Raw genomic sequence first — 16,539 nt, 5'->3', positions numbered from 1 at the left:
TTCCCTGAGACTACAGCAGTATGAAACAATGTGAACAGAGGGAGGAAATCTAAAGCTATGACACAAAAGAAACGTCCTTTGCTGTGAGGAAGGGAGACAGAGAATGGTGGAGAAAGAAATAATGAGGAAGGAAGATTGAGAACATATGTTTCAGTGGGGAGATTTCCAGTGGTGTACCCTTAGGTATGTGATGCTAATACCTATGGCTCGATTGCAACCAACAGGCAGAATTTAACACAGTCCTGCAGGTTACCGCTGGATTCCTTAAAACACTACAAATGGAAGATGACTATGCTTGATTGCAACAAAAAAATCAGTTGATCTCTCGTTGTTACCATGTCAAGTGATTATGATACCAGATAGCTGGTCTAGATTCTCTACTACCGCCCCGAATGAATTATCACCCAATCAGAAGCATCAGAAATCAAGGCTGATTGATGTATAAGAAGATAGAAGTAGTAGCTCTCATTTCATTCAAATGCTTCACCTTAAATGGCAAAATAAAATAATAATTGCCTTTCAATATATGACGTAAATGACTCCATTTTCATTTGATAAACAAATATAGATTATATAACTCAATCATGATTTACTTGATATAGTTGCAAATGTCTAATATGGACTGTCCAGGGATATTTTACCCTCAATCTTGATATGACCATATCAGACCATTTTATTTTAAAGGCCGTTGCATTTTAATGGAGAGCATAAATTGGAGACAAATAAAATAATTAAGAATAGGCTACACATTTAACATAATTTTTTTCCATTCGTACAACGTGTCAGGAAAATTGCCACGGTAGATTTGTCATGGTAGAAAAGGAAATACTTAGTTTCAGTCGTCAAATAGATACATCACTCTTAGTCTGCTCATCTCACTGATCATCCCCAAAGCCAACACCCCATTTGGCCGCCTTTCCTTCCAGTTCTCTGCTGCCAGTGACTGGAACGAATTGCAAAAATGGCTGAAGTAGGAGACTTCTATTTCCCTCACCAACTTTAAACATCAACTATCTGAGCAGCTAACCGATCACTGCAGCTGTGCATAGTCCATTTGTAAATAGCCCACCCAATCTACCTACCTCATTCCCATACTGTTTTTATTTCATTTACTTTTCTGCCCTTTTGCACACCAGTATCTCTACTTGCACATCATCATCAGCTCATTTATCACTCCAGTGTTAATCTGCTAAATTGTAATTATTCGCTCCTATGGCCTATTTATTGCCTACCTCCTCATGCCTTTTGCACACACTGTATATAGGACTTTCTTTTCTCTACTGTGTCATTGACTTGTTTGTGTTATTGGCTTGTTCATTGTTTACTCCATGTGTAACTCTGTGTTGTCTGTGTCACACTGCTTTGCTTTATCTTGGCCAGGTCACAGTTGCAAACAAGAACTTGTTCTCAACTAGCCTACCTGGTTAAATAAAGGTGGAAAAAATATATATATCGTTTTTTTTTTTAAATAGCAAGATTAAAATGTTCCGATGATAATACCCACCAGAGAACAAAATAGTCTTGAAAAATGTTGGTTGGAATCAGGACTACAAGATAACCCCGAAATCCGCATTATGCAGATGTTTAACAGTGGTGGACGATGGTTGCAATTGAGATCAGTTGTGCAGGTGGTTTTTTAGCTCGTATCGAGAGTTTAACGAGAGCTGGTGATAATCTCGTGGCCATCAGTTGTTGCAATTGTCCCAAAGCTTCTACATAACTAAACTAAGGTCTTGCAGTTCTGCACTTGAATATTCTGCAATCGCAATACAACTCTCGCGCTCTCTGGGCGTCCCCAAACCAGTACTGCTCACAGGTATACGCCGACTACATTGCAATCAGATACCCACACGTGGACAAGTTAGGACTCTACCCAGACAAAGCATAGTACAGCATGTAGGATCACGCACCAATAGCATCACTGTTGCGGCTAGCCCACAGTCAGTTAGAAGAGAGGGTGCTTTTGTGACTGTGCCTTAAAGAAGGGTTAGCTGACAACTTCACGAAAACGGTGCACACGCTTCAAATGGGGCAGAAGTCTGTGTGTTGTGATTTGGGATGGGCCAGATAGCTAGCAACGATGACAAGATGTTGACATGTGGGGAATCGTGGGTGTGGCTTGTTTCAGATGGTATCAAGAACAAGATGAAACTATGTCTTGATTTGAAGTGTTTTTACTGATGTCACATCTATGCTAATATGGCTCAAATTTGCTAGCAATGACAGTATAATTGTGTATTTGACACAAGTGCTCATTGTGCAAATGTATTTGTTTTCAAACATTTGAGACTAAATATAGTTTACATGTCAACAATCTAAGCCAACTCTGTCTGTTTTGCCCCATAGTTGCACATGCATAGGTTTTTGTTGCTGAACAAACAACCTGTTTACGATACTCTCACTTATTGGAGTTCAGTTATGTTGCCAATGAGACCAGCCGCTGTCCAAAGAGAGGAGTTTTAATGAGTAAAAAACCTTTCAATTACGCCAAACATCTGCCACAGAGAAGAGCTATGTCACCCAACATATGATTAACATCCTTTATTTTACTTTCACTAACTCTCTCTCTCTCCCTCTTTCTCTCGTTCTGGTTTTCCCTGGTAGCCCGTAGTGTTGATTACTCGCCAAGCAGGGGGGGGAGAGAGAGGGAGAGAGAGAGAGAGAGAGAGAGAGAGAGAGAGAGAGACCGAGAGAGACACAGAGAGAGACACCGAGAGAGACACCGAGAGAGACAGAGAGACACCGAGAGAGACAGAGAGACACCGAGAGAGACAGAGAGACACCGAGAGAGACAGAGAGAGAGACCGAGAGAGAGACCGAGAGAGGGACCAGAGAGAGAGAGAGACCATAACCTGGCAATAGAGACAGAACGCCATAGAAAAGCATGGAAGGTCAGAGAAGAAAGACTAAGTAAGCACTGTGGGTCAGGTGAAGTAGATGATGAGCAGCTCTTCCTACTCCACTGCTCAAAATACGAATCAATCAGAGGTATTTATCTCCTGAAATTTGAAGACAGAATTGCAGGATTTCTTGACCTGCCTGTTGAGGAGAAAATCTGCATTTTGTTTGGAGAAAATGTAGAGACAGTAGATGTTGCTCCAGATGATGTCCTGGCCTGTCATAATGTAAGAGAAACAATAGCCCTTGCAGATTTCTATTTCTCAATTGTTGCTGTTTGTTAAAGGTTTTGTTTATTATTTTCCTATATATTATTATTATTGTTGCTCAAACACATGGTTCATTTATGTAATACTTCATGTACATTGCTCTGGCAACAGTGACAACCACCCATTCATACCAATAAAGCGTTGAATCAGGAGAAAGAGAAAGAGAGGGTTGTGTGATTTCTACCCGACAGTGCCATGATATATATGCCAGCGTTGGCAGATAAATCTTCTTTACAGCCAATCAATGTGCCATCGCGCACAACTACTCTCCCCACACATCTCTCCACTATTAATATACTGGGCCGATAATTGATGTGCTGACTCGTGTGAATGTCTAAGGGATGCACAGCGGGTATGTAACAAGTGTGTAAATGGTTGGCCCCTGGTGTGTCATTGTTGTGTTATGGGTTGGCTCCTATTAGTAATCCGTTTCACTCCAGGTGTGTTCATGCACGTGGTTTGATACAGTTTAAAGGATCACACAGCTGCTATGTGCTCTGACAACAGCGCATCATAGTGTATGCATGTATGTTTGTGTGTTTGAAATGTATAAAAGTATCCCGGTCTCAAAATCTAGCTTCCAGTATGTGTTTACCAGATGCGCCTTTGCAAAATACATTTAACTCAGTTTTTCACAATTCCTGACATTTAATTCAAGTAAAAATTATTTGTCGTAGGTCAGTTAGGATCACCACTTTATTTTAAGAATGTAAAATGTCAGAATAATAGTAGAGAGAATGATTTATTTCAGCTTGTATTTCTTTCATCACATTCCCAGTGGGTCAGAAGTTTACATACACTCAATTAGTATTTGGTAGCACTGCCTTTAAAATGTTTAACTTGGGTCAAACATTTCGGGTAGCCTTCCACAAGCTTCCCACAATAAGATGGGTGAATTTTGGCCCATTCCTCATGACAGAGCTGGTGTAACTGAGTCAGGTTTGTAGGCCTGCTTGCTCGCACATGCTTTTTCAGTTCTGCCCACAAATTTTAGAGAGTATTGAGGTCAGGATTTTGTGATGGCCACTCCAATACCTTGACTTTGTTGTCCTCAAGCCATTTTGCTACAACTTTGGAAGTATGCTTGGGGTCATTGTCCATTCGGAAGATCCATTTGCGACCAAACTTTAACTCCCTGACTGATGTCTTGAGATGTTGCTTCAATATATCCAAATAATATTCCTTTCTCATGCTATCTATTTTGTGAAGTGCACCAGTCCCTCGTGCAGCATAGCACCCCCATAACATGATGCTACCACCCCCGTGCTTCACGGTTGGGATGGTGTTCTTCGGCTTGCAAGCCTCCCCCTTTTTCCTCCAAACATAACAATAGTCATTATGGCCAAACAGTTCTATTTTTGTTCCATCAGACCAGAGAACACTTCTCCCAAAAGTATGATCTTTGTCCCCGTGTGCAGTTGCAAACCGTAGTCTGTCTTTTTTTATGGCTGTTTTGGAGCAGTGGCTTCCTTGCTGAGCAGCCTTTCAGGTTATGCCGATATAGGACTCATTTTACTGTGGATATAGATACTTTTGTATCTGTTTACGCCAGCCTCCACAGGTACACTTCCAATTGACTCCAATTATGTCAATTAGCCTATCAGAAGCTTCTAAAGCCATAACATAATTTTCTGGAATTTTCCAAGCTGTTTAAAGGCACAGTCAATTTAGTGTATGTAAACGTCTGACCCACTGGAATTCTGATGCAGTGAATTATAAGTGAAATAATCTGTCTGTAAACAATCGTTGGAAGAATCACTTGTGTCATGCACAAAGTAGATGTCCTAACCAACTTGCCAAAACTATAGTTTGATAACAAGAAATTTGTGGAGTGGTTGAAAAACAAGTTTTAATGACTCCAACCTAAGTGCATGTAAACTTCCGACTTCAACTCTATGTGCAGCCATCTGTATACATTTGCAATTTGCATGTTGTTGTTGGTGCTTGCGTGTGTACCTCTCGGTGCGGTTGGACTGGCGTCGGCAAGGCACGGTGTTGCGTACGCAGGTGCCCGTGTCGGGGTCCACGTTTTCTACGATGACGAAGGGCCTCTCCTCCAGAGTGGCTACCGTCAGGTGGCGGTCATCTGATACCGTCTCCAGAAAACTGCCATAGCGAGGCCACACCGGGTAACGCACCTGGAGGATACCCCGCTCTAATGTTCCCACCTGGGGGGGGGGGGGTGGAGTAGGAAGGGAGAGGGAGAGGGAGAGTACATGAAAGTGGATTAAACACACTCAGGGCTGTAGATCTGAGAGAGGCTGATCCAAGTAATCCAATGGATTGTGACTCTAAGCAGAGCCCCAGAGGACCCAGTGATCCCCGTTAAGAACCTGTCCTCGCTTAACCCTACTGGGGCTCCATTTATCACCCAGGCTTCTTTCCCTGGAGCTTCCAACTCCATCCCTCCAGTCATAAATCATAGTGTCTCTTCTTTTATATGCAGATTACATTGTACTGATCTCTGAAAGTGAAGATAAGTTTCAAGAAATGTTATATATTGTTTTTAACTGGTGTGGACAATTGAATCTGAATATCAATGTGGACAAAACTAAGGTGGTACACTATTGGAATTCAGCAGTGACTAGAACACTGCTGTGGTCCAGGCCACAGTAGATATGATCAGTGAGTACAAGTATATGGGATTGATTATCAAAGACTTTGTGGATCACAATGTGTCTGTTAAGTACATATCTAACTATGCGAATTGTGCCCTCGGTGCTATCATTGCAAAGTACAAAGCCATGGGCGGCTACCATTTAAATGTTTCACTAAACTGTTTGATTCATTGGTGCTACATACCCTATTTGTACTTATGCTGCAGGAGTATGGGGGAACAGAAATTATAATGTTTCCTTGTGTAAATGCTGATTTTACCTTGGTGTGGATAAATACACGACAAATCCTGTTATTCAAGGCGCTGTATGGGTTGGAAAATATGGCATCGTCAGTTGCTATTTTTTTTAAAAATGGCAGTGATTTTACATCATGCATCCGCCAAATTGGAAATTGTAACGGTCTTGATGAAAATAATAAACTATGTGACATTAACAGATAACAATAATATGCAGTGCCTCTACTTTATCCACATTGTGTTGTGTTACAGCCTGAATTTAACAATAATTGAATTGAGATTTTGTGTCACACACACAATACTCCATAATGTCAAGTGGAATTATGTTTTACAAGTTCATTCAAAATGAAAAGCTCAAATAAATTGAGTCAATAAGTATTCAACCCCTTTGTTATGGCAAGCCTAAATAAGTTCAGGAGTAAATATTTGCCAATCAAGTCACATAGGTTGCATAGAATCACTCTGTGTGCAATAATAGTGGTTAACATAATTTTGTTATGACTACCTCATCTTTGTACCCCACACATACAATGGTCCCTCAGTTGAGCAGTGTATTTCAAACACAGATTCAAACACAAAGTCCAGGGAGGAAAAAAAGCAGACATTGAATATCCCTTTGAGCATGAATATCCCTTTGAGCATGGTGAAAATATTAGTTACACTTTGGATGGTGTATCAATATACCCAGTCACTACAAAGATACAGGTTTCTTTCCTAACTCAGTTGCCGGAGAGGAAGGAAACCGCTCAGGGATTTCACCACGAGGCCAATGGTGACTTTAAAACAATTACAGGGTTTAATGACTGTGATGGGAGAAAACTGAGGATGGATCAACGACATAGTAGTTACTCCACAATACTAACCTAAACAATGGAGTGAATTGAAGGGAGCCTGTACAAAATAGAAATACTCCAAAACATGCAAAGACAATGTGGCAAAGAAATTATCTTTATGTCCTGAAAGAAAACCGGTATGTTTGGGGCAAATACAACACATCGCTGAGTACCGCTCTTCATATTTTCAAACATGGTGGTGGCTGCATCATGTTATGGGTATGCTTGTCATTGGTAAGGACTAGGGAGGTTTTAGGGTATAAAAAAAACAGAATAGAGCTTAACACAGGAAAACTGCTTTCCATCAGACACTAGGTGACAAATTCACCTTTCAGAATTTTTATTTCACCTTTATAAAACTAGGTAAGTCAGTCAAGACCAAATGCTTCTTTATAATGACAGCATACTAAAAGGCAAAGGGCCTTCTGCAGGGCAGGGGGCCTGGGATTCAAAATTCAAAATTCAAAAAAAAAAATATACGACAAAACACATATCACAATGAGACAACACAACACTACCTAAGACAACAACATTGCAAGGCAGCAACACATGACAACACAGCATGGTAGCAACACAACAAAACAACAACAAGGTAGCAACACATCATGGTAGCACCCCAAAACACGGCTCGCATTGATGTGCCATCCTGGATGAGCTGCACTACCTGAGCCACTTGTGTGGGTTGTAGACTCCGTCTCAATGCTACCACTAGAGTGAAAGCACCAACAGCATTCAAAAGTGACCAAAACATCAGCCAGGAAGCATAGGAACTGAGAAGTGGTCTGTGGTCACCACCTGCAGAACCACTCCTTTATTGGGGGTGTCTTGCTAATTGCCTATAATTTCCACCTGTTGTCTATTGCATTTGCACAACAGCATGTGAAATTTATTGTCAATCAGTGTGTAAGGGATTTCCTCCTCTTCTTCCGAAGAGGAGAGGCGAAACGGATCAGAGGACCAATATGCGGCGTGGTAAGTGTCCATGGTTCTTTTAATATGTAAATTTACTCATGAACAACTGATACAACAAAAACAAGAAACGTGTGAAACCCTCAACAGCCCTATCTGGTGCAAAACACAAAGACAGGAACAATCACCCACAAACACAGTGACACGCAGGCTACCTAAGTATGATTCTCAATCAGAGACAACTAATGACACCTGCCTCTGATTGAGAACCATACTAGGCCGAAACATAGAAAACCCCAAATCATAGAAAATCAAACATAGACTGCCCACCCAACTCACGCCCTGACCATACTAAATAAATACAAAACAAAGGAAATAAAGGTCAGAACGTGACACAGTGTTGCTTCCTAAGTGGACAGTTTGATTTCACAGAAGTGTGATTGACTTGGAGTTACATTGTGTTGTTTAAGTGTTCCCTTTATTTTTTTGAGCAGTGTATATTTATTAAAACACTCCCTGAACTTTCTTCCTGACTCTCAGTGCACTTGTTACACAGTTCATGAAGGAAGGCTTGCTTATTAAAGTTTATTAGCAAGCGTAGGCCGATACTGATGGAGGACGATAGCACCCAGCAACAGTCAACAAGAGCTATTTGAGAGTTTTGTGCTTAAAACCAGCGAATCAAATTGTTTGGGGACAGACTTGGTGGAGACAACTGAGTACTGAATGTGATCCTTGGTAAAGATTGCCACTCCCCCACCTTTGGAAGATCTGTCTTGCCGAAAAAGGTTATAACCAGAAAGGTTAACATCAGTATTCAAAACAATCTTCCTTAATCACGTCTCAGTAATGACCAACACATCTGGATAGGAGCTGTGAACCCACACTTTCAATTGATCCATTTTACGTAATAAGTTTCCAGTGTTAACGTGCAGAAAACCCAGGCTTTTACGAAATCTGAAATCAGTGAAGCAGATATCAGAGCACAAGTCAGAATTGGGGCTAGCAACAGTAGGTGGGCCAGGGTGTAAATGCACATTTCCAGATATCATAAACTGTAATACAATCAAGGCACGACAGAGTACAGGGAGAGCTCTGCAGTGCTGATTTATGATATCTGAATGTGCATCAGATGGCAACAAGATCCTATTGTACAGCAATTTCATCAGGTAACATGAATACAAAGCCGGCAAGAGGAGGTTAGAATAGGATGGGAGGCAAAAAGTCTGTGTAACCAATAGAGAGTCCTGAGTGTGGAAACAAACAGTCTGTCCCACTGTTGGATAAAGAAGGTTGTCGTCAACAAAGTATGCAGGAGTCATGAGGCAAATAGCAAAATAGCAAAATGCACAAGAAAGAAATTTAATATAGAACGAATAGACTTGGGCTAGCCATTGTAAGTTCATAGTCACTCGCCCCAACAGTATGTGTGTGCTGGAGGCGAGCAAAAGCTCAGGAGAGAGGGGTGAGTGTGGTGGAGGTACCTGTACCAGACAGGGGGAGACAGGGCAGGGCAGACGGCAAACAGATGGCCAGGTGGAATCCAAGCAGCAGTGCAGCAGGCAATGGGAGTAGGTGTCACACACACTTGGGATAAGCTTTTATTTCTAGAGGCAGATTTCCTGTAGAAAATGCCAGGGAATGGTCTTTGAACAGCAGGAGGGGGGTTCAGAAGACTCTTCAAAGACTCCTGACACTTGTTGAGCCCAAAGACTGTTTACGTCACAATTTAGTGCTAAATTAATTTGTATTTGGTCTGTCCTTGCAAGCCTCGGAGCCTTTACTCAGCATGCAGTCACCATAAAGTAAAATATATCACTGTAATGCACTTTATTATTTAAAAAAAAACATTATTTTTCTTCTAGGCTTTCAAAATAACATCAGACCAAACGCTACTCACTCAGTTCCAGGTTGGAATGGTGTCCTCGGGTCTCTGCTGTTTGTTTGCTAGAGCACCCTCCGAATAGCTTGGAAAAAGAAAACCTTGAAAGCAGTAATCTCTGCTTTAGGTAATTAGGCAATTAGTAATAATTAGGTTATGGGTTTGGAGTTTTGCTCTGGAGCGAAGGCCAAGCTGTGGAGGGTGGGTAGCATCCTGCATACAGTGTAAGTCGGAAGTTTGCATACACCTTAGCCAAATACATTTAAACTCAGTCTAGTAAAAATTCCCTGTCTTAGGTCAGTTTGGATTGCCAGTTTATTTTAAGAATGTGATATGTCAGAACAATAGTAGAGAGAATGATTTATTTCAGCTTTTATTTCTTTCATCACATACCCAGTGGGTCAGAAGTTTACATACACTCAATTAGTATTTGGTAGCATTGCCTTTAAATTGTTTAACTTGGGTCAAATGTTTCGGGTAGCCTTCCACATGCTTCCCACAATAAGTTGGGTGAATTTTGGGGTGGAGACAATCACAAGGACAGGTGAAACAGTTCACAGTGTGACACAGGATTATCCGTAATTATGGTAGATTCCAGATTAATGTAGAAGTGTTTAGAAAAATATTATATTCTTATTTAAAAAATGACACAATACATTGTTTACCATTAATCTCTATTGGGGACAAAATCATCTGAAACACAACCAAAACAAACAGCAAATGCTAGGAATATGGGACCAAATACTACACTTTCGACTACTTTAATACACATACAGTGTAAGCAAATGTGTTAACAATTGTAAAATCACCCGCTATGGATGAAAATACCCTCAAACAAAGTCATTGATAATTTCATATCCAGAGTGGTGCAATACAGAGCCAAAACCAAAACAGTGTCACTGTACTAATACTTTTGGAGCTGACTCTATTTCTGTAATTAATTTTCAATAAATCAGCAAAAATGTCTAAAAACATGTTTTCACTTTGTCATTATCAAAGTGTCACACACAGTATTGTGTGTAGGTTGGTGAGAGAAAAAAATTATTTGATCTATTTTTAATTCAGGCTGTAACAAACAACAACATGTGGAATAAGTCAAAGGTCAATGCCTGCACTGTAAAGGCCTGCGCCAAAGCCTGCCATCTTATCCTCCAATAGAGACGTTTCTTTTTATGTGCCCAATTGTCCTTTTATCCACTGTATACTCCGGGGGTTTGTATTATAGATGAATCCTGTACAATGTTTGATCATGATTGTTTTTAGTGTTGCAGAACTCAATATGAGTGATCCACAATGTGGTTGAAAATAAAATCTGCATTTTGGACTATTGTGTCATTATTATGGAGTGACACTTAAATACATTTTTCTAACTCTAAATTTGCTCTGTTGATTTATATTACTTTTTTTTTAAAGTAGAAATAGCTACAACACTATTTAAAGCCACATTAGCATGTAAATAACCCACACTATTGTGTCTGACTCTATGAATTGCAGTGCTGTTTTAACTGTTATGAACTTTTCGCAGGCAGTTACTGAAATCAATCACTCCTCCCTCCCTCTCTAGGAGGAAAGCAGTGAGGTAGATAGAGAGACCGGTTCCCCCTGACTTAGTTTTAAAAAATGAGATGTGTAGTGCTGTCAGTGTGTCAAAAAGAGAGAGAGGGGATGAAAAGGGCATGTCACATGCACAAACCCACAAGTAAGTGCACAATGACACTTTTTCACTAATGAATGAGCTACATGACACTGGAGGTAAGGAGGGGGAGAGAGGTTTAAAGGAAAGAGGGAGAGAGTTACAGAGAGAGTGAGAAGTTTAAAGGGAAGAAATAGAAGCAGGGGTTGTGAATGACTGTGTGTTTTGTTGGAATTCCAGAGCATTCCCCAGCAGCCTGACTTTTTGTTTGTGTTTGAGTTTCTGACTGCACAGTCAAGACCCCCACACACACACACGACCACACACACGGTTATGTTCCTTTATACTTGTAGGGACCTACAATCCTATTTTCCCTAACCCCTAACACTAAACCTAACTAACCTTAACCCATAAACCTAAGCCAAACCCTACATCTAATTCCTAACCCTAAACCTAACCACTGTCATGAAGTTGCCCTCTTTCAAATCAAATCAAATCAAATCATGTATTTATATAGCCCTTCGTACATCAGCTGATATCTCAAAGTGCTGTACAGAAACCCAGCCTAAAACCCCAAACAGCAAGCAATGCAGGTGTAGAAGCACGGAGAAAAACATGGGTATAGCAAGCCCCATCCCCCTCTCCCTGCCTCCCCCTGGCCTCCTTCAACTAGGCTGCTGTGGTCAGAGAGAGGTCGTAAATTCCTGAGAAGACCCTGCCACATGGCCACATAGTATTAGAGGCAGAGTAAATTTTCATAGAGCACAAAGGAATTTCTTCCACCTCACAGAACTTGAGGTACGAACAAATTTCATGTTCCGGAGAAAGTATAAAAGATCGGTGAAGAATCCAGCTACGAACTGGTCCGTTTGTTACAACTTGGGGAAGCTCAAGGGAGACGGTGTGGCCAGATTACCATAACAATGTTTATATAATAGATATGAGGTTTACATCAAATTGTTGTATAAGATGAATGAGTGAGTATGATACTGTTTGTAAAATTGTGTACTATGATTTTGGACTGTTTAATGAAAGAAAATACAATTCCCTTTTGATTTGAACTAAATCAGAGGACTGCCCCTGAGCCCAGTTAGGGTCAGGCATCCTGGGACTCTATAACGAAACGAATGAATGTCACTCTGAACTTTCCAGTATAACCACGACAGAGATAGAGGGAGAGAGACGAACAATTCTACAAAAGAAACAACTTTTCACCAGCGATCAAGACGACACACTGAGCGTAAATATATATTGATTGCAATTGTTCCCGAATGAGTGAGCGTTCATGTGCAAAGGATTGGCATTTCAATTGTTATAATTATCACTCTGTAGTGACTTCTTAGTCGACCCCCACTTCCCCTTTTGTCTAACAAGCCGCCATGCCGGTTCAGCCCACTAGGGCATATTCTCCCATCATTTCATGTAACCATATTTACTGTATGTTTATGCATTTCTGTGAATTACTAAATTAGTAATAAATAAATGATTTAAGACAACTGATGTATGGATGACTCATAGTGAAGACTGGGTTTGTGCAGATAACCAACAATTTACGACGTTTGGAATGAGGCTAATGTGAGGTAAAGTAAATAATTCATTCATTCGAAGACTAATTGAAGTTATTTTAGGAAATGATAACTTTGTAATCTGAATACGAATTTCATGTAATACTAATTACAGAGAATCTTTGATAAAAACTATAAGTCTTCAATTTAATGATAGTAAATACACGACACCACTAACACTTTACCCTAACCCTAATTCTAACCCTAACCTTAATTGTCACCCTAACTCTAACCCCTAATCTTAAAATAGCCTTTGTCCTCATGGGGATGTGGGAAATATCCCAATAAGGGAGAATTTCCCTTGTTTTGCTATTCTTGTGGGTACTTTTGAGGATTTTACTACCTCCTACTATTGAACAAATGTATTCCTGCCCTGCCACAGCAAGCCTACTGTATCAATGTCACTGTGTGTGTGTGTGTGTGTGTGTGTGTGTGTGTGTGTGTGTGTGTGTGTGTGTGTGTGTGTGTGTGTGTGTGTGTGTGCGCGCGAGCGCGCGTGCGCGCAGGGTTGAGAAGTAACAGATTACCTGTAATCCGTAACATGTAAGGGATTACAAAAACGGTATCTGTAATCCGTAATGTTACCAGAAAAAATATTGTAATCAGATTACAGATACTTTTGGAAAAACTAGATGATTACTTTGAGGATTACTTTTAAATTCATAAAGGATGTTTGAGAGAAAAAAGCTATTTGACACTGTTTTCTCAATGACATTCAAATCAGCATTGAAAAGAGGCATAAATTTAAGTTTGTTCCATCTCAGTGAGTCTAACCACAAGTCAGAGACCACTATAATGACACACCAAATGAGTTTTGATGGATCGCGAGAAGAGAGCAGGAATATGCTTTTTTAGTCTATAGTCCAAGCTATGTCTTCGAATAGTACAACTGCTGTCGACATCCAAAGATTATCCTATTTAAATAAGTGCTTGGAGTTGTACAGTTGTAAGGATGACAGCAGTGGTGTAGTCTACGGCAATACAGATCACTTAATAGTGTTATCTACATAGCGCATTGATGTAAATCACACTGTTGCTCTCTCATTTAGCTATTATAGATTGTGGTTATTGTCGATGGCTGTTCACAAATCTAAATCTGTATTTGAACCCAACAATGATTGAATTCAAGAAGTTTAAGCTGCCTATCAGTCATTGTTTTTGAAACCAGTGGACAGCCAGTGAAAAATGCACTCTTGCAACAGCTGTACAGTGCGGATCCCAGCCTTTGGAATAAACGTGGGGCTTTTATTGCTGAAACTCGCAAACTTTTGATAGACTTAAAGGGGAAATCTGTAGTTGCTACATTCATTTTTGGACTTGTAAATTATATACAGTGGGGCAAAAAAGTATTTAGTCAGCCACCAATTGTGCAAGTTCTCCCACTTAAAAAGATGAGAGAGGCCTGTAATTTTCATCATAGGTACACTTCAACTATGACAGACAAAATGAGAGAAAAAAAAACTGAAAATCACATTGTAGGATTTTTAATGAATTTACTTGCAAATTATGGTGGAAAATAAGTATTTGGTCACCTACAAACAAGCAAGATTTCTGGCTCTCACAAACCTGTAACTTCTTCTTTAAGAGGCTCCTCTGTCCTCCACTCGTTACCTGTATTAATGGCACCTGTTTGAACTTGTTATCAGTATAAAAGACACCTGTCCACAACCTCAAACAGTCACACTCCAAACTCCACTATGGCCAAGACCAAAGAGCTGTCAAAGGACACCAGACACCAGGTAGTGCTGGGTTGGTTGTTTCACGGTCCAGACACACACCCACTCACTCACACACACACACATGTAATTCAGTACCTTGTCCCACAGTCTGTCTCTGTCCAGTGCGATGATGGCCATGGAGGGGTTGGTCAGGTAGCCATCACTGTTGAACGACAGGTCCTTACGCTCCCATGTCACATTTAGCATGTGTCTGCAACACACACAGATTCAGTTTTCAACACACACACACACCTGTTTAGTATGTATCTACTTACAAAAACACACACAGGACGAGAGGGTGTGTGGCCTCACACACTCACCTGAACAGTGTGTTGTTGTTGATATGTGTAACTGGTGTGTTGCAGTCGCTGTGTCCCTCTGGAAGGAACCCTTGATGCCTTCTGAAACTATCCGCCCCTTTGGCCACTATGGCCACGCCCTCTCTGACACGTTGCCTCAGGCTCTTCCTCCAGTGGTCAGTGATGACCCCAATCAGTCCTACAGGGAAGCTGATAGGTGGAGGGCTCTCTGTGTTGCCCAGCGCGAGGGAGGGGAGGATCCAGATGTACCCAGGCCCCAGTAGACCCACCTCCCCTGCTACCTGGAACAGGTACTGGGCCTCTTCATAGGAACAGTAGGCCAGGAGCACCTGGGAATCAATCTAGAGGGACAGACAGATATAACACTGTAAGTAATATCTAACATTAACCTCTCTCTCTCTCTCGTTGGAAATAGTTTGAAAAAATTCTCTCTCCTACCTGCTGTAACATGCGTTTGGCTCGGACGTCACTGGTTCCGACAGACATCTCCAGAGACAGGATATCTTGTAGCCTCCACAGGAAGTAGGAAGTGTCCGTGTAGGATCGGACGTAGTCTACAAACGTCTCGTATCCCGGCCACATGCTGGTGATTACTACAAAGTCTCCCCAGTCATACTCCTCCATCAACTAGAATATAGACATGATAGAACATGTTATATGTAAAGGGTCGTTCCACTAATAGAGTACATTTTGGCTCGTGTAATCTGGTCCAAATTAACTTTTTATTTCACCTATTTAACATTGTCATAAAGAGCACATGTTCAAATTAATTTGAAAAAACAAACACGTTTTTCCATCTCAAGAAGTTAAATAAAAAAATGATTTTAGTATTTTGTATTTGTATGCCAAGGCAGCAGCTACTCTTCCTGGGGTCCAGCAAAATTAAGGCAGTTATATAATTTTAAAAACATTACAATACATTCACAGACCGTGCCCCCTCAGGCCCCTACTCCAACATATATACAGTACAAAATCCATGTGTACGTGTGTGTATAGTGCGTATGCTATCGTGTGTGTGTGTGTGTGTGTGTGTATGCATGTGTCTGTGACGATGTTTGTGTAGCTTCACAGCCCCGCTGTTCCATAAGGTGTTTTTCTATCTTTAAAAAAAGGTATTTGTACTGCTTGCATGAGCCACTTGATGTGGAATAGAGTTCCATGTAGTCATGGCTCTATTTAGTACAGTGCACCTTCCATAGTCTGTTCTGGACTTAGGGACTGTGAAGAGACTTCTTGTGGCATTTCTTGTGGGGTATGCATGGGTGTAGTTCAAACAGACAGCTCAGTGCATTCAACAGGTAGTCAATCTCTCCTCTACTTTGAGCCAGGAGAGATTGACATGCATATTATTAATATTACCTCTCTGTGTACATCCAAGGGCCAGCCGTGCTGACAGTGCTGGTGTATCAATATGTTTTGACCATGAGTTTACAATCCAGGGTTACTCCAAGCAGTTTAGTCACCTCAACTTGCTCAATTTCCACATTATTTATTACAAGATTTAGTTGAGGTTTAGGGTTTAGTGAATGAGTTGTCCCAAATACAATGCTTTTAGTTTTAGAAATATTTAGGATGAACTTATTCCTTGCCACCCACTCTGAAACTAACAGCAACTCTTTGTTAAGTGTTGCAGTCATTTCAGTCGCTGTTGTAGCGGA

General features: G+C 40.8%; 1 protein-coding gene across 1 annotated transcript in view; it reads right to left on the bottom strand.

The window, feature by feature from the left end:
• LOC109869994 (glutamate receptor ionotropic, NMDA 2C-like) overlaps positions 1 to 16,539 on the bottom strand; it is a 98,998-nt gene that overhangs the window by 28,388 nt on the left and 54,071 nt on the right. Inside the window, exons 5-8 of the mRNA XM_031804583.1 lie at positions 15,320 to 15,508; positions 14,882 to 15,222; positions 14,658 to 14,772; positions 5,124 to 5,335 (exon numbers count right to left, since the gene is read on the bottom strand). Coding sequence (XP_031660443.1) covers positions 5,124 to 5,335; positions 14,658 to 14,772; positions 14,882 to 15,222; positions 15,320 to 15,508 — 857 coding nt within the window. The remainder of the gene's footprint in view (positions 1 to 5,123; positions 5,336 to 14,657; positions 14,773 to 14,881; positions 15,223 to 15,319; positions 15,509 to 16,539) is intronic.

The sequence above is a fragment of the Oncorhynchus kisutch genome, linkage group LG25 (assembly GCF_002021735.2).
Source record: "Oncorhynchus kisutch isolate 150728-3 linkage group LG25, Okis_V2, whole genome shotgun sequence".
NCBI classification, from domain to species: Eukaryota; Metazoa; Chordata; class Actinopteri; order Salmoniformes; family Salmonidae; genus Oncorhynchus; species Oncorhynchus kisutch.
This window is presented reverse-complemented; position numbering and strand designations above follow the sequence as displayed.